This window comes from Schistocerca cancellata, chromosome 4 (genome assembly GCF_023864275.1).
Source record: "Schistocerca cancellata isolate TAMUIC-IGC-003103 chromosome 4, iqSchCanc2.1, whole genome shotgun sequence".
Lineage (NCBI taxonomy): Eukaryota > Metazoa > Arthropoda > Insecta > Orthoptera > Acrididae > Schistocerca > Schistocerca cancellata.
This window is the reverse complement of record NC_064629.1, coordinates 863566905-863593091: the sequence shown is the minus strand read 5'-3', so window position 1 is coordinate 863593091 and position 26187 is coordinate 863566905. Positions and strand designations below refer to the sequence as shown.

General features: G+C 45.5%; 1 protein-coding gene across 5 annotated transcripts in view; it reads right to left on the bottom strand.

Annotated features, from left to right (window-relative positions):
• Positions 1-26187, bottom strand: part of LOC126184997 (dynamin-1-like protein) — an 81331-nt gene that overhangs the window by 31347 nt on the left and 23797 nt on the right. For all 5 annotated transcript variants that reach the window (XM_049927711.1, XM_049927712.1, XM_049927710.1 and 2 more), the window contains exons 4-5: positions 23591-23799; positions 22773-22983 (exon numbers count right to left, since the gene is read on the bottom strand). In XM_049927711.1, coding sequence (XP_049783668.1) covers positions 22773-22983; positions 23591-23799 — 420 coding nt within the window. The remainder of the gene's footprint in view (positions 1-22772; positions 22984-23590; positions 23800-26187) is intronic.

Here is a 26187-nt window from a genome sequence, read left to right as displayed (position 1 = left end):
CAGTGCCTAGACATACGCCAGAAAGATCACAGAGTACACCTGATTCGCACTTCATAACATGGAATGAGCAACCCAGAATGGATGATGCTTGACACAAACATCATATGTAATTTATAGAATGCTACAGATAAAGTAAGCTTAATCTTGCACACTGAAATACCCAAGTATCACCTGACACATCAGGTCCAAAATTTGCATCGAGCAAATGGATGGATGGAATCTGGAAACCTTTCACAGTTTAAGAATTAATTGTGCCTACTTCATTTCAGAAGAGAAACTTCACAGCGCAATATGTAAGAAAAGACCAGATGCTGTAGACTAGAGCAGTTTTAACACTAGAAAACCAGCTCAAAATCAATATCAGAGTAATACTTATAGGGCTTAATTGAAAGTAAGTAAATTTACATAATTTACTCATCAGAAAAGATGTATGTAACTGCTGGTGGTTGATGGGAATGTTGTGACTGAATGCTATAATTAATTCAGCTGAAACATCCATGGTAGCAGATAAGTGGTTTACTGCTACTGTTCTGCAATGGTGGCAGATTAAATGCTTACTAATCAGCGACATAAACACAAGCTTGACATGGCAACACTAGAACAGAAAAGTGGCAACACTTCAAGAAGTAACTAATAACATTTTTTAGGAGTCTGTAGAACAATGGCACTTAACTTTGTTACAGTCTGTAGAACAATGGCACTTAACTTTGTTACAGTGTGTTGCAGGGCACTTTATGTCCTGAACCTAATACAATATAATCTAAATAATATTTTCTGTGTCTCAGCAGTCTACGAGATTGTCTGTATAACTGATAGTAATGAAGCAAGCTGTTCTATTATTCCGTAAGTAGCAAATGCTAAGTCACAATCTACTCTTCAGATAACTGTCCTGAGCTGCTGCAGGCACTGAACTGAACAGTCTAGACTGCTGGTTTGGCTTATCGTGTTTTATGCATGTCAGCAGAAAAATTTCTACATCCGCCACTACAAGCTGGAAGCAATGTCATCCATGGCTGACAGCATACACTTTGGCAACTGTCCACACTATCAGTAGATGTATACGGACATGCTCAAGGATGTGGCATGGAAGCAGAAAGATGTTCGGATTGTAAGTGCCATCTGGAGCCTGCTGCTCACAACAGAGGTGCCAAGGTGAGGTTCCACGCCTGTATGGTGGCGGTGGCCTCTCACAGTATTTCTTGGGTATCCTTCAGCCTGGCAAACAAAAGTTACATAACCAAAATATTCACAAACATCTTGACATGTTGACCAGAGCTGTAGGTTTTGGTTATTTCATGCAATAGCTGTTTGAGTCATCGTCAGATGTTTCACCAGCACAATTAGCTGGCATTCTTGAAGAACTATCTTACATCACTTCTGGTGAACCAAAGTCAAGTTCATGAGTGGAATATATATGCCACTGTGGCAGCACCATTTGAGGGCCTCTCTGGGATCATTTTCAATGAGCCTTTACACTTGCTACATGTGGTCACCATTCTCTCTAAGACAGGATATCATGTTCATAGATCTCACTGTCTCTTCAATCGAGTACAGTAATTCCCTTGCTGATATAACTAGAGTTTCAGCTAATTTTGTACAACAACTTGCATCATTAAATGAATGCTCAGTCACAGATGATTTTTTCCATCTGTCTCAGACTGCAATTTCATTTATGTTCTGTGATCTTCGTGTTAATTTTTTTTTTTTTTTTGTGGTTTTAGGGCGCACAACTTCAATGGTCATTAGCGCCCAGACTACGTTAGAAATGCACCGCGAGGCACAAGTTTAAAACAGCAACTAAAAGGGAAAACATGATAAAAGATTGACAGGCAGAGGATTAAAAAAACAGCATAATCAAATGTCCTCAGACAGGTTTATCAAGTTGATAAAACAAAGAACGCGAGCAGCTGCTCCTGGGTCATCTGCTAAAATGGCATCTAGAGTACATGGCAGGCCAAGATCAAGACGCAGTGTATTAAAATCCGGACAGGACGTTAAAATGTGGCGGACCGTCAGCAATTGCCCACAAGGGCAGAACGGCGCCGGCGCAGCCGTCAGCAGATGGCGATGGCTGAACCGGCAGTGTCCAATTCGTAACCGGGCCAAAATGACCTCCTCCCACCGAGAAGGGCGTGAGGAGGATGTCCAAGCCACGGGAAGAGGTTTCAAGGCCCGAAGCTTGTTGTCCGTGCAGCCCAATCGGCATGCCACAGCGATAAAATGCGCCGACAAATGACCCTGCTACAATCTGATGAAGGGACACAACAAGAAGCTGTCCGGGGCTGGAGGACCACAGCCTTGGCCGCGGCATCTGCAGCTTCGTTTCCAGGGATACCAACATGGCCAGGAACCCACATAAAGTTAACCGGAGAACCGTCATCCACCAGCTGCTGAAGAGAGCGTTGGATCCGGTGCACGAAAGGGTGAACCGGATACGGATCACTGAGGCTCTGGATAGCGCTCAGAGAATCGGAGCAGATGACATAAGCAGAATGTCGGCAGCGGCAGATGTAAAGAACAGCCTGGTAGAGGGCAAAGAGCTCAGCTGTGAAGACTGAACAATGGCCATGGAGTCGGTATTTGAAACTTTGTGCCCCGACAATAAAAGAAAACCCGACCCCGTCATTGGTCTTAGAGCCATCTGTATAAATGTAGGTCATATTAATGAACTTCGAACGAAGTTCGACAAAACAGGAGTGGTATACCGAACCGGGGGTAACCTCCTTTGGGAGCGAGCTAAGGTCAAGGTGAATACGAACCTGAGCCTGGAGCCAAGGTGGCGTGTGGCTCTCGCCCACTCTAAAGGTTGCAGGGAGTGAAAAATCAAGGTGTTGAAGGAGGCGACGAAAGCGAACTCCAGGGGGTAGCAGGGCAGAGACATACAACCCGTATTGACGGTCGAGAGAGTCGTCAAAAAAGGAATGATAAGACGGGTGGTCGGGCATTGACAGCAGCCGACAGGCGTACCGACAAAGCAGTATATCGCGCCGGTAGGTGAGTGGCAGTTCACCGGCTTCAGCATGAAGACTCTCGACGGGACTAGTATAAAACGCTCCGATCGCAAGACGTAAACCCCGATGTTGTATGGAGTTGAGGCGGTGTAAGATGGACGGCCGTGCAGAGGAGTATACGAAGCTCCCATAATCCAGCTTCGAGCGGACGATCGACCAATATAGGCGAAGTAGGACGGTTCGATCCGCTCCCCACGACATACCACTGAGAACACGGAGGACATTTAGAGAATGGGTACAACAGGCAGCCAAATAAGACACATGTGGAGACCAGCTAAGTTTCCTGTCAAATGTAAGACCTAAAAATTTGGTTGTCTCCACGATTGGGAGAGCAACGGGACCGAGTCGTAAGGACGGTGGGAGAAACTCTTTGTAGCGCCAGAAGTTAATACAGACCGTCTTCTCGGCAGAAAAACGGAAGCCATTGGCGATACTCCAGGAGTAAAGATGGTCAAGAGAACGCTGAAGACAGCACTCCACGAAACATGTACGCTGCGCGCTGCAATAGATGGTAAAATCGTCCGCGAAAAGGGAGCCTGATACATCAGCTGGGAGGCAATCCATTATTGGATTGATCGCTATGGCAAAGAGAGCGATGCTCAAAACTGAGCCCTGTGGCACCCCATTCTCCTGGCGAAAGGTGTCTGACAGGACAGAACCCACACGTACCCTGAACTGTCGATCCATTAAAAAGGAACGAATAAAAAGAGGGAGGCGACCGCGAAGGCCCCATGTATGCATGGTGCGGAGAATGCCCGCCCTCCAACAGGTGTCGTAAGCCTTCTCCAAATCAAAGAACACAGCCGCGGTCGGGCGCTTCTGCAAGAAGTTATTCATAATGAAGGGCGACAAGGTAACCAGATGGTCAACAGCAGAGCGGCGCCTACGAAATCCACAATGTACATTGGTAAATAGGCGTCGAGATTCGAGCACCCAAACCAAACAAGAGTTAACCATTCGCTCCATCACCTTACAGACACAGCTGGTAAGCGAGATGGGTCGATAACTGGAAGGCAAGTGCTTGTCCTTCCCCGGCTTAGGAATCGGTACAACAATAGACTCGCGCCAGCATGCGAGAACATGTCCCTCAATCCAGATGCAATTATAAGTACGAAGAAGGAAACCTTTACCTGCAGGAGAAAGGTTCTTCAGCATCTGAATATGATTAGAATCAGGCCCTGGAGCGGAGGACCGTGACCGGGCAAGTGCATTTTCGAGTTCCCGCATGGTGAAAGGGGCATTATAACTTTCACGATTCGAGGAGCGGAAGTTAGGTGGCCTAGCCTCCTCTGCCTGTTTTCGGGGGAGGAAGGCAGGGTGGTAATGAGCAGAGCTCGAAACCTCTGCGAAAAAGCGGCCGAAGGCATTGGAGACATCCTCAGGGGCCACAAGGAAGTCATTTGCGACCGTCAAGCCAGAAACTGGGGAGTGGACCTTAGTGCCAGATAGCCGGCGCAGGCTACCCCAGACAACAGAAGAAGGAGTAAAACTGTTGAAGGTGCTTGTGAAAGCAGCCCAGCTGGCTTTCTTGCTATCTTTAATAATACGACGGCACTGCGCATGTAATCGTTTATAATTGATACAATTCGCCATTGTAGGGTGGCGTTGAAAGGTGCGTAAAGCACGTCGTCGAGTACGTAAAGCGTCTCTACATGCTGCGGTCCACCAGGAGACTGGTACGCAATGTGGAGAAGAAGTAGTGTGAGGGATGGAATATTCAGCAGCAGTGAGAATGACTTCCGTGAGGTGTGCGACCTGACTATCGTAGCTTGTGAAGGTTTGATCCTGAAAGGTCGCCCTGGAAGAGAAGAGTCCCCAGTCTGCTTTGGAGATGTTCCAACTAGTTGAGCACGGAGAGGGGGTATGATGCAGGAGATGGATAACACACGGGAAGTGGTCACTTGAATATGTATCAGAAAGTGCATACCACTCAAACCGGCGTGCAAGTTGGGTAGTACATATAGAGAGGTCTAAATGGGAATAGGTGTGAGATGTGTCTGAAAGAAAAGTAGGGGCGCCAGTATTGAGGCAGACAAGATTGAGCTGGTTGAAAAGGTCTGCTAACAGGGAGCCCCTCGGGCAGGATGCTGGAGATCCCCAAAGGGGATGGTGGGCATTGAAGTCTCCAGTTAACAAAAATGGTGCAGGTAACTGAGCAATAATTTGCATCATGTCTGCCCTGGTAACGGCAGACGATGATGGAGTGTAAACGGTACAAATGGAAAACGTAAAAGTGGGGAGAGTAATTCGGACGGCAACTGCCTGCAGGCCGGTGTGCAATGTGATGGGATCATAGTAAATATCATCCCAGACAAGCAACATAACCCCTCCATGAGCCGGAATACCTACCACAGGGGGTAGGTCAAAACGCACAGAGGTGTAGGGCTACGACGAGCGGATGGTGCAAGCGGAGCAGCAACTTCAAGTCCTCTCGGTTGCAGCAAATGCTGCGAATATTCCAGTGAATAAGTGCCATCGTGAGAAGAAAAGGAAGATGAAAGAAGGGGTCACCTCGAAGGTCGCTGTGGGCCTGGCTTCGAGCGAGCACTGCCGCCGCTATCAGTAGGCGGACAGTCATCGTCCACTGGTTCTATAGGTCCATCGGCCATCTTGTTAAGATGGCCGGGAGGGGGAGCTTCCTCTGCAGGTGAACGGCCAGATGTTCAGCTACCAACGGTGCGGCCAGGCGAAACGGATGACGGCCTGGGGCGGCAACCGCTGGGTGGCGCAGGAGAAGAAGTGCGCCGTGGCGGAGAAGGAGAACTGTGCTTCCTATGAGCCTTCTTGGAAGGTCGTTTAGTGGAAGTACTGGTCGATGGCTGGGAGTTCGAGGTACGTAGGAAGTCTGCACGGGACGGTTCCTTCTTGAAGGTTCGTGCATCTGACTTCTAGGTCTTCGTCTTCGCAGAAGCTGATGAAGGTGCTTGTGTCTGAGGGGTGACGGGAGGAAGAGGAGACATCGACCGCGCAATCTTAGCACTGGCCGAACGGACGACCGTGGTGCTGAAGGTCAGATCACATGTCTGCGTCACCACCTCCCTGGTAGTCCGAGGAGAGGCGAGGACAGTACTGTATTTTCCCGCTGGGAGCAGCGTGGGCTTCCTACTAGCCAATAACTTGCGAGCAGCTGAGGTGGACACTTTCTCTTTGACCCGAATTTCTTGGATACAGCATTCTTCCTTGTAGATGGGACAGTCGCGGAAGGACGCTGCATGGTCACCCTGACAGTTCACACAACAAGCAGACGGAGGTGGACAGTCCCCTCATGGGCATCCCTGCCACAAGTGACACATTTAGCCACATTGAAACAAGACTGGCGAGTGTGATTAAAAAGCTGACACTGGTAGCAGCGCGTAGGTGTCGGGACATAGGGGCGAACAGAAATGACCTCGTAGCCCACTTTGATACGTGACGGCAGCTGAACACTTTTAAAGGCCAAGAAAAGTGTCCGGGTCGGTACAAGGTCATTGTTGACCTTTTTCATGACCCTATGGACAGCCATCACGCCCTGCTCAGCGAGGAAAGACTGAATCTCCTCGTCAGACAATCCATCGAATGATCGAGTATATACCACACCACGACATGAATTCAAAGTGCGATGAGCCTCCACCGGGACAGGGAACGTGTACAGGAGTGTGGCCCGAAGCAGTTTTTGTGCCTGAAAGGCGCTCTCAGTTTCTAGTAACAAGGTATCATTACGCAACCTGGTACACGACTTGACAGATCCGGCTATGGCATCTACGCCCTTCTGGATAACGAAAGGGTTGACAGAGGAAAAATCCTTGCCGTCCTCAGATCGAGAAACTACGAGGAACTGTGGGGCAGGCGGTAGTACTTTTGTCACTGGTGGCTGGTCAAGTTTCCGTTTATGGGCAGAAGTCGAGAGAGAAGAAGAGAAATCCATTGCGGAGAAATCCCCCATGATTGCCAGCATCTCCGATGGCGCACTCCTTCCTTGGGGGGACCCTATCAGAGGGCACTCCCGCCTTAGGTGAATGTTTACACCTCAGGTCACACCTCCCGAGAAACAGACGGAGGGATCAATTGGCATGGTCAGAAGGTATCAGCTCAGGCAATCACCCCTCCCTGGGCCTGGCCTTTACCAGGAGGTACGTGCGTGCCTTACTTGTCTACCCAGGGCGGGGAATTACGCGTTACCCCGTCACCGGCTATGCGTGCGAACGCATGGGTCGGCCTTCAGGCACGCACAAGGAGGGAGGAAGGAAGAAGAGGAAAAAGAAGAGAGAGAGGGAGAGAGAGGACAGACTGTCTCAAACGCCGAGGCGGAGACCAGAGGAGGCAAGGAGGAGGAGGCAAGGAGGAGGAGGCAAGGGAAAGAGTAAGGAAGACAGTGAGATGGAGAAGAACAAAGAAAGGAACCAACCAAAGGAAGGAAGAAACGAGAAGAAGTGAAAACCAAAATGACGGCAAATATAGGTCGTGGAACCGTCCGTCTCCAGACGCAGGCGTTAACTACCCCCTTGAGGGGGACGGACACCTTTTAGTCGCCTCTTACGACAGGCAGGAATACCTCGGGCCTATTCTAATCCCCGGACCCGCAGGGGGATCTTGGTGTTAATGAATCATCTTGTTATACTGATCTACACTTTGTCACACCTACACATTATTAAGTAAGCCCCTGATACTGTGAGCTGGTCCAGTACATCTCTGGCTGATCCAAGGCACTTGTTTACTTTGTCAGTCCATATATTGTCTTTGTGGTGAATTTTCAGAGTATACAGCTCATACTGTCCATCACTCTGGCTGAATAGAAAAAACACTGAGCCTGAAATATCTTCTTTAAAGGTGTCATTTCTCCAGTGTCGGGCTTTGTCACATATTAGATTTCTTCCACTGCCTACAAACCCATTCCAAGTTCTATACCTCATTTCCAATGTGTCACAACTCATATACTCTTCGCACAACTGTTGCAAGGGCATTATTATGCTACTGCACTATCACACTGATGGTCTGAGTGTGAGGAACTGACGAAACGTCACACAGACGTATAACAGATAGACAAATCTATGACTGGAGAATATTGCCTTTTTACTGGTTGTCCAATGGAGTGTAACAACACAGATATTTTGATGTGCACTTTGAGTTATTGGGATAGTGTCTTAACAGACAGTGTCTCAGGATTAAGCTAGAACGTAACCTTATAAATAGATACTAATGTTTCCACTTCTACTTTGACTCCTACTCTCTCCCTGGTCAAACAACACAAGGACAGAGTTAACGGTACTTGCTCACCTGTTGTTAATTGACATTTCACCATCACTAATATCTGATGTTGGTTATCTTTGTGTCGTCGTACTAGTTGTGTGTTGAGTTTATGCATACACCAAGATGACTGTTCGAATAGCCACGGACAGTGATCTCTAATTTCAAAGGTGTCTCAGCAACTGTCAAAATAGTGACAATTCTCGAGAATGTTACCCAGCTGCAGTCCTATCAGTTATTTAAATGTCCAATATGCCGGGAGACCAGAATCCACACTATGAAGGTGTCATCCATGTAGCTATTCACTGTAAGCTTCCATGGTGCCAAGTCCCAAGCCTGCTATTTGAACTGTTCTATACCAACTGGATACCACTGGGCTTAGTGCAATTCACACAGTAGCCTCTTCCAGCTGTTCATAGAAATCACCATCACACATGTAACTAAATGTGAGGTAAGTATGGAACAGTTGTTATATAATCTGTGAAGAAGGACCCGATGTGCTTCACCAAGTCCTTTAGCAGCAACTTTGTACACAACAAAACTTCATCGAAACTGAGCAGAATGTCACTCGATCTGTGTTATAACTTCCTGAAACTTTCAATGAAGTATATCAAGTCCCTGATATGAATGTCAGTTATTCACAAGAGAGCACAAAAGTTCACTTTTAGTACCCTTTGGTCCCTGCCAAATCCATTTTCTATTTGTTTTCTTTTGGGAGAATGTGTTAAGGGCACAGTAAAATCTACTAACATACAACCTGTCTCCCGTCTTTTCTGGTGTCTTATCCATAGTTCATTAGTTTTTGTCCTAATTCTGCATAGAATCATTCTGTAGGGCATTTGCCAGTTATCAGCCCCCCCCCCTTCCTCTCATAAAGTAGTTCTTCCTCCTCACCAGAATGCGACAATATTGGTACACAGACTAATTATCTCTATGGAATATCTTTTGTGTATTTTTGAAACAAGTTTTATCGTTCTACTCAAGATTTGTTCAAAATCTGTAATATCACCTTCAATTTTCTTGTTTATCGAGACTCCTACATTTTAATTTAATCCCTGTTCTGTTCCTATGTAGTAAGCCATATTGTCTGATCTTAATTCTATTTGGTGTTCGTTCTCTTTGTTACTCTTCTGATAACCCTACTACATCCCATTTGATCTTATAAAGAGTGTTTCACAATTTCTATTACAAGCTTCTAGAGATTGTAGAGAGGACTTACTAGATAAAGTTTTCACAAAAAACTCACGTCTAGAAATGTACCATTCGGACATAAAATAAGTTTAAATATCGCATCACTTTAAACTTTCTCGGTTCATGGTATACAAACAATGGAGATAATGAGCTCTGATCTGTGTGCTCTACAGGAGATCATTGCACAGGTAGTGTTTTGAGTACTCGTCATCAGGTTCTCTTCCACGAGATGAAAGTTGTCCTCTTCGGCCACAGTGCAGTACCACAGTCAACCCTCCTAGTTGCAAATGCACCAGTTTCCCACAACCACTCTTGTAGTCTGATGAAAATGGTATGTAATGTCATAATTACAACAAAGGCTGACATTGGCACTCTTCTCAGCTTGTGGATATACTGTGAAAAACATTTGAAAGTGATAAGACATTTCCACTTATTTTATATCCAAATAGCACATTTCCAGACATGTAGTCCAAATCAAAACTTTATCTAGTAAGCCCCCTCGACTATCCCTAGAAGCCTGTAATTGAAACTGTGAAACTCCATGGGTAACATCCCATTCCACTAACCTGTCTTTAGATCCTGGAGAGTTTGTAATTTATTATAAAAAAAGAGAGAGGAAGTCTTAGTTTATGAAGCTGTGAAAGTGTAAAGAATACAAAAGACAATGTGCACGGAGCCAAAAACATTCTAGACATCTAAAGGATGCAGTAGGCGGGGGGATTCAATACTCATTTGCCTGGTATTATCACAGTTTAAACAATAGCCAGCACAAAAAAATCACATTAATTTAGAAGATGCTAGTTGTTATACACAGCTGTTCCAGCTTAAGTATGCCATCTGAGAACTGAACTTAAAAAAAGCGTTAGGACATGATCAGGGAAAACAACCTACAGAGTCCCCCTGTTTTGACCCATCTGTAAAGACAGCTGTAAAGGTGTGTTGGTCAGTAAACATCCTTAAATAATGTATTAAAAACATATGCAAGAGCGCACTAAATCTGAAAGTATTCTGCATCTCTGCGATAACCAGGGTGGCAGACAGTTAAAACCCTGGATTTGGGATTGTACTTGGTCCAAACCAAGAGAATCCAGCACATGCCGTACATCGATCCCAAATGGCCTCGTTACTCATAGATGATTGGAGATGCACACAAGCAACAGTTTGGTATGCAGGTGAATTCAGAGCTGCAAGAAACTTACATGTCTGACATACCATGAGGAGTTGCCCTCATATTGTAAGTGGCAGTTCACCAGCCTCAGCACAGAGACTGGGTATGGGACTAGTCCTGTAAGCACCTGTGGCCAGCCTAATCCACTCATGGTGGATACTGTCAATGATCTTCAGATAAGAAGGCCTTGTGAATCCCTACACTGTGCACCCATAGTCTAGTAGTGAACACACAAAAGCCTTATAAAACTGGGTCAAATACATCCTGTCTGCTCCCCATGACCCGTGGCTGAGACACTTTATCATGTTCAGTGCATTCTGGGTTCTGGCTTTCAGGTCTCACAGGTGTGGTAACCACGACAGTCTGGAGTAAAAAAAATGAGGCCCAGAAACCTCACAGAGCCTTGAAATGGAGAATGGCATACCACGCATGCAAATGTGGTAAATTTAAAATACAAAGTGAACGATTAAATGAAAACCCGTCTTTTCATCCCACTCCTCTAACCTCTGCACTGTACGTTGCAACAGATGAGTCAATGTTGCAATACTGGAGGAGGAACAGTCCAAAAATATTGAGTATTGTACAGGACTCCGTTACTGTAGATGTGATACTGATTATGGCTATAGCAAAGAGGGTAACACTTAAAACACTGCCCTGAGGGACACCATTCTCCTGCTCAAAACGATCTGACAGCATGTCACCAATGCAGGACCTAAAATACCACTTTAGACAGGAAAGACTATATGATGAAAGGAACAGATGTCAAAGGAAATACCGAGCTTGTGATGTTGACGTTGGAGAGCCTGCTGAATAGTTGCCTCTAGCAGGGGCAGATTGTCAACAGTGGACCAAAATCTCCAGAACCCACACTGAGAATGGCTAAGAAGTTGCCTGGTCTCTAACAACCATCCCCGACAATGGTTAACCATTAATTCCAGGGTCTTTGCGACATAGTTCATTAAGGCAATACTCTGGTAACTACTGGGACATGTGTGGTCCTTCCCTGGTTTGAGGATAAATATCAAAATTGCTCTCTCCACAAGTTGGGGAATTGACCTGACTGCCAAGTCAATTCAAAATATTCAATGAGGATTTCCTTTGACATTGCTTGCAAATATTAAAGCATGTTGTAGTGGATTTGGCCGTTACTGGGTGCAGCATCACTAGTCTCTGACAGTGCCAATTAGAGCTCCCACATGGAAAAAGGGTATTGTAAGACTCAGATATGTTGTATCTGTAATCTAATGTGCCCCCTCTCTGCAGTCACATGGTACTGACAAAATGCCGGATCCTGGCTGGCATTGTCAGTAGTCTCTGCAAAATGCTCTGCTATCATCTGAGCAATGACACCCCTCTTTCAGCACTGCTGCTGCTGGTAAATGACTGTTTACTGGAAATCCACCTGATGGCTTCCCATAGTTTGGTAGAATATGTGGAATGGTTGACAGAGCCCAGGAATGTTTGCAATAACCTTTATTTGCTCTCCTTAATTATGTGTCGAGCTTCCTAGGCTCTCACGACTCAATATGCTGTGATGTCATCTGCTGTTGGGTGTCATTTAAACCATCAAAGCCTGTCCCGGATTGTTGAGTGGCACTTATAAGTCCACAACAAGGTACAGGCTGCCTTAAAAGATGACGTGAAGACTTCAGGATGGATAAGTCAGTGGCATGATGGATCACTTGTGTGATGTGGTCCACCCATTCCTGGACACTGTTGCAGTGTTTGAACACACAGCCAGCTGGCTGAACAGTGTCAAGTTAGCCCTATGGACCATCCATTTTGGTGGCTTCTGTTCAAGCAATCCTCCATCCAGTAGGTTGATCCACAGTGTGAAGTGGCCACTGGAATGAAGGTCATCAGATGCTTCCCACTGAGCTGAGTCTGCAAGGGTGGGAGAGCAGAAAGAGAGGTCGATGGCCGAGGATGATCCAGTAGCAGCTGAGAAATGAGTGTGACTGCATGTATTGAGGATGCAAAGCTCCTCAGACATCATGAGGTTCTCCCAGACTCAATCTCTAGGGCAAGTATAGCTCGAACCCCATAACACATTATTGGCATTGAAATCACCCAGCAGGAGAAATGGGCATCAGAATTTTTCAATAATGCCCACGAGAGCTTTAGAGTATCGCATCATGTGGAGGTTAGTACAGTGAGCACAGTGATAATATGACCCACATGAACTGCAACAGCTACTGCTTGTAGGTCAGTAACCACGGAGAAAGCAGAGGAGTGGTGCATCTTACTGACAAACACAGCAAACCCTCCCTTGGCTCTCCCCAGTCAGGTTATCCCTTTGGTGAAGGATACAGGGGTGTCAGTGGCAAGTGTGTTTCTTGCAAACATAGGCACAGGGGCATTCCTGTTTTAGCAGTTGCAGTCCCTCTACATGTGTCCTGAACCCATCAATGTTCCACTGTAATACAGGAGCCATCTATCACAGGTGTTGCACTTTCACCCTGTCTTTCTGCCATGGAGGGGAGCCCATACTGGTTGGAGGTCCAGGCTTGGAGAGGGGGGCAGAGATGATTGCCCCAATCTGACATCATAGTCCATTAGTTCTACAGAATAATACCAAAAAATTTCAGAGAGGATTATGTTGATACTGTCTGACTGTTTACTTCCCGAATCCATCAGTGGTAGATGCTTGACCTTTGATTTTTTGTCGTGGGTAGGCTTCGGAGCCACAACCACAGCAGTGGTACGGGCAGCACTGGGTGGTGGACCACACTGAACCTTTGGAGGAGCAGGGAGCTCCACAACTTTGGCTACCACAGCCTTGGCTGATGTTTTGGGTTGGTTGGTTGTTTGAGGTTTAAGGGACAAAACAGCAAGGTCATCAGTCCCTTGTTTCACATGTGGTCCATTCCGCTAATGTGACATCTCAGGAAAGGCAGAACAATAAAAGGGAAAAGGCTAAAAACGTAAAGGGGCAGTCATGTTGTCAATGGTACAAACAAAACGAGGGAAGTCAGCAAGAGAACGAACCCAATGCTATGCTGAAGCAGCATAGGCAAGACCACCTGTGACTTAAAAGGTAGAACCGCTAGAATGTAGAAAGTACGTATGGGAAAAGGAGACTAACCAAGCCTTAAAAAAAAGGGTAAAAACAGAGTAAAAGGGGAAGAAAAGAGGATTTCGGTCAGGGAGGTGAATCGGAAATCTCCGAACACTGCTTACAGTGGGAGACACCCAAACACTCACCGCCCTGCCCCAATACCAGAGAGAGATTAAAAACCTTAAAACTGAGAATAAAAACCACTTTCCCGGAGGAAACCGAGAACCAGAGAGACCATCCGGGAATCGTCAGCCAACATCAAAGGTAAAGTGTGGGGGAGGCTGTACTTAGCACGCAGAGCCAAAAGAAGGGGGCATTCAACCAAAATGTGGGCTACCAACTGGAAGGCTCCACAACCACAAAGTGGGGGTGGCTCATCACGCAAAAGAAAAGCATGGGTCAGCCTGCTATGGCCAATGCGGAGACGCCACGGGCCTGGTGTCACCTTAATCGCACGAAGTTTATTAGACAGGGGAGTAGCCTCCCAATAATTGGCTCATGACTGTGTGAAGTAGGATTTGATGTGAAGCCGTAAATCCGCTGCAGGAGGGGTTACAGAAAACGGGGGGTAAGTGACTGCTCCCCCAGCCAAACTATCAGTGAGCTCATTACCCGGGATACCCACATGGCCAGAGACCCAAAGGAAGTCAATGGAACAAGCAGCACGGTGAATATCAGCGAGATGGTCATGGATGGCAGAGACCAAGGGATGGCGCGAAAAACACCGCTCAATAGCAAGAAGGCCACTCATCGAGTCCGTACATAACAAAACACGGTTGTGTTGGACAGTTAAATAAAGGTAAGGGCCTGGGAAATTGCCATCAATTCCGCAGTAAACACCCCACATGTAGGTGGCAGCAGATGATTTTCCGTTCCGACGGAGGACATGGAGGCATACCCCACATGATCAGCAGATTTAGAGCCATCAGTGTAAAAAACAACAGCATCCCGAAACTCCCATAAAATTTGGCGGAAAAAGGAACGGAACACCACCGGGGGGATGGAATCTTTTGGACCTCGGCTGAGTTCCATCCGAATTCCAGGCCGAGGAACTAACCAAGGCGGGGGGTGGGGGGTGGAGGGGGTGGAGAGGAGGGAGCGAGGAAGGCAGGACAAAGAAGGAAGCTGAAAATCACGGCAAAGAGACGCAAGGCGGAGCCCAACCGGTAAACCCGCCCGAGGGCAGGAGTCGGGTGGGCGACTTCCATGGTCTGGGAACAGGATAGAATAGGAAGGATGAGTGGGAGAGGAACGGATAGTGAGTGCATAAGACACCAGAAGCTGGGACCGCCAAACAGAAAGGGGGGGGGGGGGGGGGGGGGGAGATCCCAGCTTCAACCAGGAGACTATCAACAGGGCTAGTAGGGAAGGCACCGGTGGCCAAACGGATACCACGATGGTGGACTGGATCCAACACGTGCAGTGTGGAAGGAGCAGCTGAACCATAAACTTGACAACCATAGTCCAAGCGAGACAGAACTAGAGCACGATAAAGACGGAGAAGAAGGGAATGGTCCGCACCTCAAGAGGAGTGGGCAAGGAAGCGAAGGACATTGAGTTTACGGAAACATCCTACCTTCAGATGTCTGATATGGGGCAGCCAAGTGAGCTTGTTGTCAAAAAGAAGACCCAGGAAACGAAACTGTGAGACCACAGGCAATCGGTGGGCATCGAGATAGAGCTCTGGATCAGGGTGGATCGTAGTACGGCGACAGAAGTGGACCACCAGTGATTTTAGAGGAGAGAATTGGAACCCATGTGAGAGGGTCCATGCAGAGGCACGCCGTATAGCTCCCTGGAGCTGCCGCTCTGCAGATGCCATCGAAGAGGAACTAACCCAAATGCAGAAATCATCCACATACAGGGCAGGGGCGACAAAAGGACCGACAGAGGCCACAAGTCCATCGATAGCAATGAGGAAAAGAAGGACACTCAAGACAGAACCCTGTGGGATGCCCATCTCCTGGGTCTGTGGAGAACTAAAAACAGTACCAACTCGAACTCTGAATGACTGATGGAACAGGAACTGGCGGATAAAAATCAGGAGTGGGCCCCAAAGACCCCACTGATGAAGGGTAAGTAAGATGTGATGGCGCCAGGCCGTGTCATAGGCCTTGCGAAGGTCAAAAAACACTGCAACCAAATGGCGGCGCTGGGAAAAAGCCTGCCGAACTGTGGATTCCAAGAGAAGTAAATGATCGATTGGAGACCGTCCCTCTCGAAAGCCACACTGGTAAGGGGACAATAGATCCCGAGATTCGAGGACCCAATTGAGCCGACAGGCTACCATCCGTTCAAGTAACTTACAAACAACAATGGTCAAACTAATTGGCCGATAGCTGTCAACAGATAGGGGGTTCTTACCAGGCTTAAGGACAGGAACCACGATGCTATCCCTCCACTGAGAAGGGAAGTCACCCTGGAGCCAGATACGGTTAAACACCTGAAGAAGATGTTGGCGTTGTAGAGCACTGAGATGTTGAAGCAGTTGGTTATGAATGGAATCTGGGCCGGGGGCCGTATTATGAGAAGAAGAAAGTGCAGAAAGAAATTCCCATTCAGTAAAAGGTTCATTGTAAGATTCTGACTCACATGGGGTAAAACATAAGGTGGAAGCTTCAGCCCGCTGTTTCAGGTGAAGGAAAGCAGCTGGATAGGAGGCTGATGCTGTGGCCACTGCAAAATGGGTCGCAAGATGTTCTGCAAGAACTAATGGGTCCGTACAAAGGCCATCTAGGAGGTGAAGGCCTGGGAGGGTGGACTGCCGATGGCAACCTTGGAGAGAGTGAAGTGTAGCCCATACCCGTGACAGAAGGACAGTAGAACCAAGGGAAGAAACGAATCGGTCCCAACATATCCACTTGCTCTGTTTGATTAAATAACGGGCTTTAGCGCGGAGGCGTTTAAAGGTAGTAAGGCTAGCTACGGATGGGTGCCTCCTAAAGTGTTGCAAAGCTCGACGGCGATCACGGATGGCAATGGCAATGGCCGTACTCCACCATGGGACTTGCCGGCGACGAAATGGTCCAGATGAGCGCGGGACAGCAAGGTTAGCAGCACGAACAATCGCGTCAGACATGTCACGTAGGACGTCATCAATACAACCCAACAAAGAGGGAGAAAACATGACCTGTGCAGTGTATAGAGGCCAATTGGCGCATAGGAAAGAACAACGAGGTAACCTGTCCATCAGTGAGCGGGAAGGGAGCGAGATAATCAACAGAAAATGGTCACTATCACAAAGGTCGTCGTGTGGCAACCAGTGTAATGAAGGGAGGAGAGAGTGAGAAGAAAGAGAAAGATCAATGGCAGAAAAGGTACCATGACCGGCACTGAAATGAGTAGGGGAGCCATCATTAAGAAGGCACAAGTAATGGTCTGCAATAAACTGGTCTATAAGAAGACCTCGTCTAGATGGAAAGGCACTGCCCCACAAGGGATGATGAGCATTAAAATCCCCAAGGAGGAGGAAGGGAGGAGGAAGTTGCTGAAGAAGGGCAGTTAAGGCAGCAGGTGTAAGAGTCCTGTCAGGAGGGAGACAAAGATTGCAAACTGTGACTGCAGAGTCTAGGTGGACCCTAACAGCAACCGCTTCCAATGTAGTTTGAAGAGGAATCCACATGCTAGAAATGTCTGTACAGACCAACGTACAAACACCACCAGAAGCCCGCAGGGGTCTGACCCGATTTCGACAGAAAACACGGAGGGTTGGTGAGTGAGAATCAGTAAAATGAGATTCCTGGAGAACCACACAAGCTGCAGAGTAAGACGAAAGAAGGGATTTCAATTCCGGAAGGTGACGATAGTATCCATTACAATTCCATTGCAGAACCACAGAACGATGATTTAAATGGGGGCTGAACACGCTAAAGCCAGTCATACCGCCGGATCCCCACCCGTCACCGACAAGGAGGGGGCGACATCCATGAACGACAGGTCAGAATCCGGTTGTGAAGTCGGGGAAGGGACCTCTGGTGACACCAGAGGCTCTTTGTCCCGGGACTTATGTTTCTTCTTCTTTTCAGGCTGAGATTGAGGAGGGCTGTGTGGCATAAAGGAGCCAGCTGCAGCAAGATCAGGAACAGAAAGAGACCGGGCGACCTGGGGGCCGACAGACTGCGGCTCTCGCAGTCGTCACGCGGCAGCAGACCTTTGGCCTGGAAGGTGCCGGGAAGGGGCATCCCGGGAGAGGCGCTCTTGACCGGCAGACGCCGAAGGAGTGGGACACTTCTCCGGCTGTGGAGGGGGAGCAGCACCCAGAGGAGAAGGTGTGGGAGCTGCAGGGGAGGGGGAGGAGAGGGGTCCGGGATGGGGGTAAGGAAGGGGGAGGAAGGGGTGAAGATGTAACCAAGGCGTAACTAGATGTCATGGACACAGGGTGAAGACATGTGTATTTCTTACGGGCCTCTGTGTAGGTTAAACAATCGAGGGACTTATACGCCTGTATCTTCTTTTCCTTCTTATATACTGGGCAATCTGATGAACGTGGAGAATGACTAACATGACAATTTACACACACAGGAGGGGGAACACAGGGACTCCCATCATGGAGTGGACGTCCACAGTCACCACAGAGAGGGGCCTGTGAACAGTGGGAAGACGTGTCCAAAACGCAAGCACTTAAAACACCTCATAGGAGGTGGGATGTACGGCTTCAAATCACATCGATAAACCATAATCTTAACTTTCTCAGGGAGGGTATCCCCTTCAAAGGCCAGGATAAAGGCACCAGTATCAATGCGATTGTCTTTAGGACCCTTCTGGACACGCCGAACAAAGTGAACACCCCGCCGTCCGAGATTGTCCCGAAGTTCCTCATCAGTTTGAAGGATGAGGTCCCTGTGAAAAATCACACCTTGTACCATATTTAGAGACTGGTGGGGGGGTAATGGACACAGGAATTGTGCCAAGATGGGTACAGGCACGAAGGGCCGCAGATTGGGCCGCTGAAGCAGTTTTGATCAGCAACGAACCCGACCGCATCTTGCTCAGGGAGCCCACTTCGCCAAACTTGTCTTCAATGTGTTCCACAAAGAATAAAGGTTTGGTATTGGTGAAAGTATCTCCATCAGTCCTGGTGCAAAATAGACACCGGGGGAAAGGTTTCACCCCTAGCAGACGGGCCTGACCCTCTTCCCAGGGGGTAGCCATGGAAGGGAAGGCCGAAGGGGCAAGAGAAGAAGCACTTGAAGAATCAGTTCCACGCAGAGAGACGGCCGCAGAAGAACGGCCAGAGTTCTGGACCCATATGCGTTTCATTTGCATAGCGTCCGCCCTGATACCACCCACTCCAATCAGGGGCTCTCCTCACGGGTGCCACCCAGCCACAGCAAGGGCTGTCTGGCACGGCGGCCATTTCCGGGAGTTCTGATGCTCCAGGATGACGAGCAACCACTCCAAGGCATGCATGAGGTCACAGCTCAGGTATCAGAAGTGTGATCCCTGTGTGTTCAGGGGGCTCAACCAAAAGGGTACATAGTGACCCCACCACACAGGCTGGCTACCATGCTGGCTATGCACCCTAGCATCAGACAATGACGTGAAAAAAAAAGGTGGAATGTACTAGGAGGCCGCACATCGGAGACACTAGGTAAGGTGCTCTTCCCCAAATGGCTCACACTACGGAGGAGAAATTTTGTAATGGAGGTCAAACCCCAGAGGGGGACCAAGGAATGCCAAAAGGAGGAGATGATTACGCAACAAAGCCGGATTGTAAAACCAACAGAACCAGGTGGATAGCGGGGGCCAACATAAGCAAGGACACCAAGAGAGGGAGAGGAGAGGGCGACGGGAAAGGAGCAAGGAGGGGAAAGGGAAGGAAATGCAGCCCTGGAGAGAAAGAAGGCTGCAATAGCTCGGGGCCCCGTGCTCGCCACGCACATATCCACAAAAGAGTCGTTTGGGAGGTAGTGCAGGCTTTCAAGTAACTGCAGCAGCACAAGTGCACCGATAAATGCAGGTACTGGTGCTGACACTAATAGCTTCTGTTTGTATAGCAGCAACAGATTTCTGAACCGACTGTTTAACAAGTAACGCAAAGGAGGTAGCGAATGTGGGGGCTGCAGGACCTTGTAAATTTTTTGGCTTCACTATAGGGGATCCGTCTCTTAGTTTTGATCTCCTGTATGTTCTGTTCTTCAAGGAAGACACAGCAGTTACTACTCCAGACAGGGTGAACCCCAGAGGAATTCACACAGTTTGGAAGAGAAGAATATCCAACCCCTTTGTGGGCAGCCTTACCACATTTATCGCAAGTGGCTTTCGCCTTACATCCAAGAGTGGTGTACCCAAAGCACTAGCACTTAAAACAGCACATTGGGGTGGGGAGACAAAGCCGCATGGTTAAGCGAAGTTTTGTGTCATTAAAAGTGAGGATAAATGAGTCAGATTTAACCAGATCGCCTTACACCCTTTTCATGATATTCTGCATGTCTACAATGCCTTCTTGAGTCCACTCAACATTGAGGTCATCATTGGGGATGTCCACAACATCCCTGCATGTCACAACACCTTAACCGTAGTTTAATGTGGAATGGAGCACAGCCTAGCCTCAGTGGGATACTCCCTATGGTGTTTGGTTTTCTGCAGGTTTGTCACAAGCAGGGAAGTTGAGGTCACCATCAACAGTGTATCATTTTGTAACCGCTTAACAGATTTTAACGTACCTGCAATCCCCCCTAAACCTAACTGAATATAAAATGTGAGACTTTGTCAAAACTTCTCCCCTCCCTTTTAACTAATAATAATACATTACGACTAGCAGCATGTATTCTGTTACAGTACAGAATAGAGTTCTGAAACAGTTCCAAGTAGGGATGTCTAGCTACATGAGCTCTCTTGTTGAACTGGGTGTTGGTACCTTCCAGGAGCTCACGCTTTCTGCTGGGAGGAGGAAGGATAATGTTGAAGGATCCATCTCAGTCCCATGAGCAACTATGGAAATGAAAGTCCACCTACACAGTGCCCCACACACCTAGGTAAGCCCTGTACAACTGAGGTTTGGTAGTTACCTCAGAGGTTGCCCACTAACAACTGTTCGACGTCAACAGCCACACATCTCATTGGTGCGCTGCACACCTTGAGGTTTAATGGTTTTTTTATAGAGGTTTCTACCACCCTTGCAATCTGAGCAGTCAAGCGAAGATCCCCAGTCCCCGTGACACACAATGTTCCACTGCCGCATCATACTGTGGTTGCTGAAGTGTGCAGCGAACATAGGAATGGTGGCGCTTGCCAGTCCCCAGCTACGGAACTCCGGGCCACCAAGCCTGTTCCCAGCAACTGAATGCTGGGCCCCTAAGGGCAGTTTTATCACTTGGTAACCTGGAAAATCATTCAGTTTCTCAACCAGTAAATGCAATATTCAATCAGTGAAGCAAAATATTCACTTCCTATAAATGTGTTGCTTCCAAGAGGCACTTTATTCCACTTCATGCATCCAGATGCAGGGCACAGAAGTTTCAAAAGTTTAGTCGGGAAATTTAATTATTTTCTACAAGCTACAAGCTCCCAAACTTTCTCAGAGAGTTTCAGACCATGACTTCTACTTCATTTCATTTCAAGTAATGCAAATAAACAGGTAATGAGAATATTTATACTTCACCTAATGAGAAGGTACAAAGCGAAGAAACCAATAACTTTTTTTGCCACCTTCAAAATAGCTAGGCACTGTGAAACGAAGTTTTTATTCCACAAGAGAATTTTCAAACAGTGCTATGACAGAACTGAGGGAAGGCAACCAAAAGCTTAAGACTTTAGACACACTGTATTTTTTCCTGTCTTAATGAGCAAGAGTCAAAATGTTTTACAAAATGCAGATTAACTGTAGAGGAAGAGGAGACAGACTGAAGTCTGATAAGAATTTATGCCACCTATAGCGATGAAGAGTAAGAAAAAATTGATTTATGAATAATGTTTTGTGTCTGAATACAGATTCCTGCAAAAACTTCGGATTAATGTTATTCTTCCCTATTGACCTCCGTACAAAAACAATATACTGTTATTCTTCCCTACTGACCACCTTGCAAAAACAATCTATCTGGAACTCTGTAATTCTCATTATTCTCAGGCTGTTTAGCAATTTTTCAGAATTTGTCACTCACGTAAAGGAAGCAACTGAACTAAACAATTTACAAGTTATATTGTCTTTACGCTCTCTTGAAAAATATTCTTTTCTGATACAAGTTGTTTCAGTAGCTAACAGTTGCTACTCGATAGGTACATACAGAATTATTTATTGAGGAACAAAAAACAGCAGAAACAATATGTCATTCAAATATATAACTTCTTCACCCACATGTTGGGCAGCTCCCAGCTGACAGTCAGCTTCAACTATATTATTCAGGTTTTCATAAAAAATTTACATTTCACTCTCTTTGTTCTGTTTTTTTTTTTTTTTTTTTTTTCATTTATTTGGTTTTAGTTTCCTTCACTATTTGCTTTTTCTTTTATACTATTTTCCACCTTTGTCTCACATATATCTATTCCTCGCCTTGTATCTCTGCCTTACCGAGTGATGCCTCTACTACTTCCTACTGGAAGTTTTCAAGTGCCATCAGTTCACTGAATTTCACTGTTGCTTTGGCAATGGGGAAAAATGTCATGCTTGTAGCCAATCTTCTCACTGCCATACTACTTTAGAGAAAAGGCATATAGCTTGGGATTAACTTATTTGAAGCATCAAAAGTTAATTAACCAGGAAACAAAGCAAATCACCACCAATTCTGCATTACTAGTTAATAGTTACTTCACTTTGTCACTTCACTATTAATGCCTTATACCCATCCTCACAACTCAAAACAAACTCGCTGCACACTTCATTCAGCCCAATATATGTTTTGTACATTCCTGAATCAATTTCATAGCTACTGGTCTCCTTTAGTTCTTACTGAATATAATTATAATTTACTATTCATAACTTAGTACAGCTACATCTGACAATGAAGACCATTCTTTGACAACTTCAAATCTATCATTTTACGTACATAATTTCCAGATGTGTTTATTCTTGCTTTAGTTCCCTGAATTGGGAAGGACTTTTCTGTGAAATATTTCTGCAGCAAAGACAAATATTACATTCGTAACTTAAGATACACTGAAGTAATTCAAATGAACAAAATACCTGCATCCATTAGATCCAGTTTAGTTACTACAGCCAAAGTTCTGCGTCCATCAGGGTCACATTCCTTTGCCAGTTTCAGACTTTCATTAGTTGCCATATCAGTATTAGCAGTAACAACTGCTAATATTATTGAGTTCGGATTACTTATATACTTTAAGACTAACTCCCGTACCTGAACTTCAATGTCTTCCGGTTGGTCACCAACAGGTACCTGTAACAAAAGAGTTGATTTTACCAGATCTAGAATTTAAAAAAAAAAAAACTACATTATTTACTTTTTCCCTACTTATTGTTAAAGGCTTTCAATGGATGGAACAGATACAATGATTACAAAGCAATGTAAGCAACTTGACAAGAAAAAAAAATGACACTGTTGCACCTAATGGAAAATTCTTGTGCAGTTGCCAGATTCTGAGAAAACAAACAAGAAAGATAAGAAATGTTATGGAGAAAACAGAATTTTCAGTTATTTGCAGATTAGTAATTGCAGCTGAAGTAGACCTTCATCACACTTTGGAACTTCTTGTTACAACACTCAGTTTCACATTATTGTTATTTATATTCACACAGAAGTAGGAGCACATACTAAATCACAATGACCCAGCGAGTGGAAAAAGTGGTCACATTAAAAATGTTTAATATCAGAAATCGTAAAAAGCAGAGCAACAAGACACCTAAAAATCGAGTCAATTTGGTACAGGCACAACAGGTAGTATAATGTTTAAAATAATTCTGCTTCTTCTCTTGCACATATGTTCCACTAACATATCTAGACAAGAACAACATATCTGAAGAACTAACAGCCATTATACCCTTACCTTTGTAAGGCCAGGTAGGTCAACAAGAGTCAAATTCACAACATGTGGTGAATGAATTTTTAAAGTGATAGGATTTGCATTGATGCCTTTATTTGATCCCGCTACTTTTTCAGTTTCTCTGTCAATCTCTTTGCGTATTTCATTGAAATCAGTAAATATTTCATTCTTTTTATGAAGGAACTTCCCAAATTCTTCAATGTTGAGTGTGCCTAGAATAAAAGATGAAACTTACATGAAATCTGTAATGATTAATTCATTAAAGGAAAGGAATACAACAGTAGGATATATTCAAGTACTTTGGCATAAATGCTCACGCACAACCCATAGTGTAATTCTGCTATAATGTTTCTGCATGTGAACACGGCACATTTCTGTGTCCACACGAACTGTGCTCACAAGAAGCAAAATTCGAGAAATCTACCCCAATGATGGAAGAAGTGTGAAGTGATATGAACTCTACGAGATGTCAAAAGTGTGGCAGATCAAAGTCAAACTGCCACTGCTCAGCCACTGCCCCCACGCCACTGAGACCCATCAGAGTTGACACAGAGATGCGTGCATCTCTCCCGATGACATGAGAGACGTGCTCAGCGTAATGAAATCTAGTAACCTGAGGGCTTCACAAGCAATTTGTAATACCCTACAGAATACTGTAAGCAATAAATGAATGCACGAAAATGGACAGTACATTCCCATGTCATTTGTGAGGGGTCCAATTTATGTCGCATAACCAGGCTAGCTCCTTCATCTACTTGGAGAGAGGGCTATTGGTGAAATACACTACTACCTTGCCACTAACACATCAACACATCACGCCTTGCCACTCCAGGGAACCTTCCTTCACATACTGAGTGTCGCATGGTGCTGTTCCTCTGAACATTCCAATCTCTACGACATGTGACATGCAAGGAACACGTGAACAACAGTCGCTCCTGCACCTTGTACCAAGGCAGTTGTTCCCAACATTGCAGCTGCTGACTTATCTTTCCGCATTTAATATGCAAATGATGTGTAGTTCTATCATCCAAGTATCCACGGTCATAAACTGCTATTCTTGTTATCAACATTCTTGCCTGCATTAGTCAATTCAGGTGGAGTACTTGCATACACCCTCAACATGGTGGCACATGATAAGTCCAGTGACCACACTGATCACCCGCTACCTTGCCCATCCTGCATTAGATTATGGTGAAGACTGCCCGTACAACATCTGTTGCTGTCCCCATGATGCATCTCACTAAACTGTACTATTTGTTACAATGACTGGAGTTTTATCTTGTCGACATAGTAGCTACCTCAAATTTGATTGCTGTCGTGTGTACAGTGTTTACAATTTCTCTTTTTTTTTATATTCTAATACCCTGAGTCTAGTTCTGCCAACTCACAAAATATCTCCTATTGTCTTGGGAATAATTGTTCAAACCATCATACACAAACTATTCTAGCAGTATTGTTGCAGTATTCAAGACTGTAAAAAAAATTCACAAAGTAGCCACCTATACTCTTCTTGTGCTAGCAGTACGACGTGATTTTGAGCAGTAAAATAACGGATATTTCGTATTCACTTAAGAGTTGTGGCAAACTGCTAAAGTTCTGAACAGTTTCAACCCTTTTGCTTTGGGTTCAAACTTTCAGAACAAGCAAACTGAATGCTAAGCCACTGGATACACTTTAATGGAAGTAGTGACTAGACTATTAAGAAAATCTCTACATTGTTTAGCCTACAGGTGTTTTGCTAGTACGTAATTACTGGTTTTGGTTTAATGAAAATTTTACTCCTAGACCTAAAATCCCATGCACAGAAAAAAAGTTGAAAGGGAAATTCTGATGAAAGTGACTGTGCTACCCAATGGGCATTTTCTCAAGTTATGCTAAAAAATGTTACCTCTAATGGTACAATACTCTCATGAAGTGATACTTTTACACACTGAGAATGAATAAATTAATGAATGAATGAATAAATAAATAAATAAATGAGGGCAAAGAGAGACTTTCTTGGCCAGGTACTGAAAGACTGGGCTTTTTAGATCAATATGCATCTTTTTTTCTACACCATTATGCCCAGCTAAGGAGCACACTTGAACTTACACTGACATATTTGCTTTCATCTGCTTCCAAAATCTCTTCATCTTCTCACTATGATTTTTCTTATAATCTTCTATCTATGTTCTCTCACACATAACTCTTGTTTTGGCTTTAAACTGATGCCTTGTCAAAGTTTTGAATGCAGCTGTGTCCTGTCGAATTTTGTTTGTAATGCCTGTTACATGTATTTTAAGTATCTAATTGTTTTCAAATTTCATTGAAAAGGCATAGGTAAGAATCCTTTTGGCCAATCTATTGCCATTAATTTTTGCCATGAAACTTCAACCTTCTTTACCTAAAAGTGTCAGATTTTCTCCCAATTTTGATATAACTCATTAGATGTCTGTCTTCACCCAGACTTCAACATCAATACAAACCAGAAAAAAATCCTTAGTATTTTCCTTTCTTCTTTTTCTATGTCTCTAGTTAAAGATCTACCTCCAATGATGACAGTATCCGATGCATATAATGCTTCCAGGTGCCTACTGTGATGTCATGTTTTAATTCTGCAT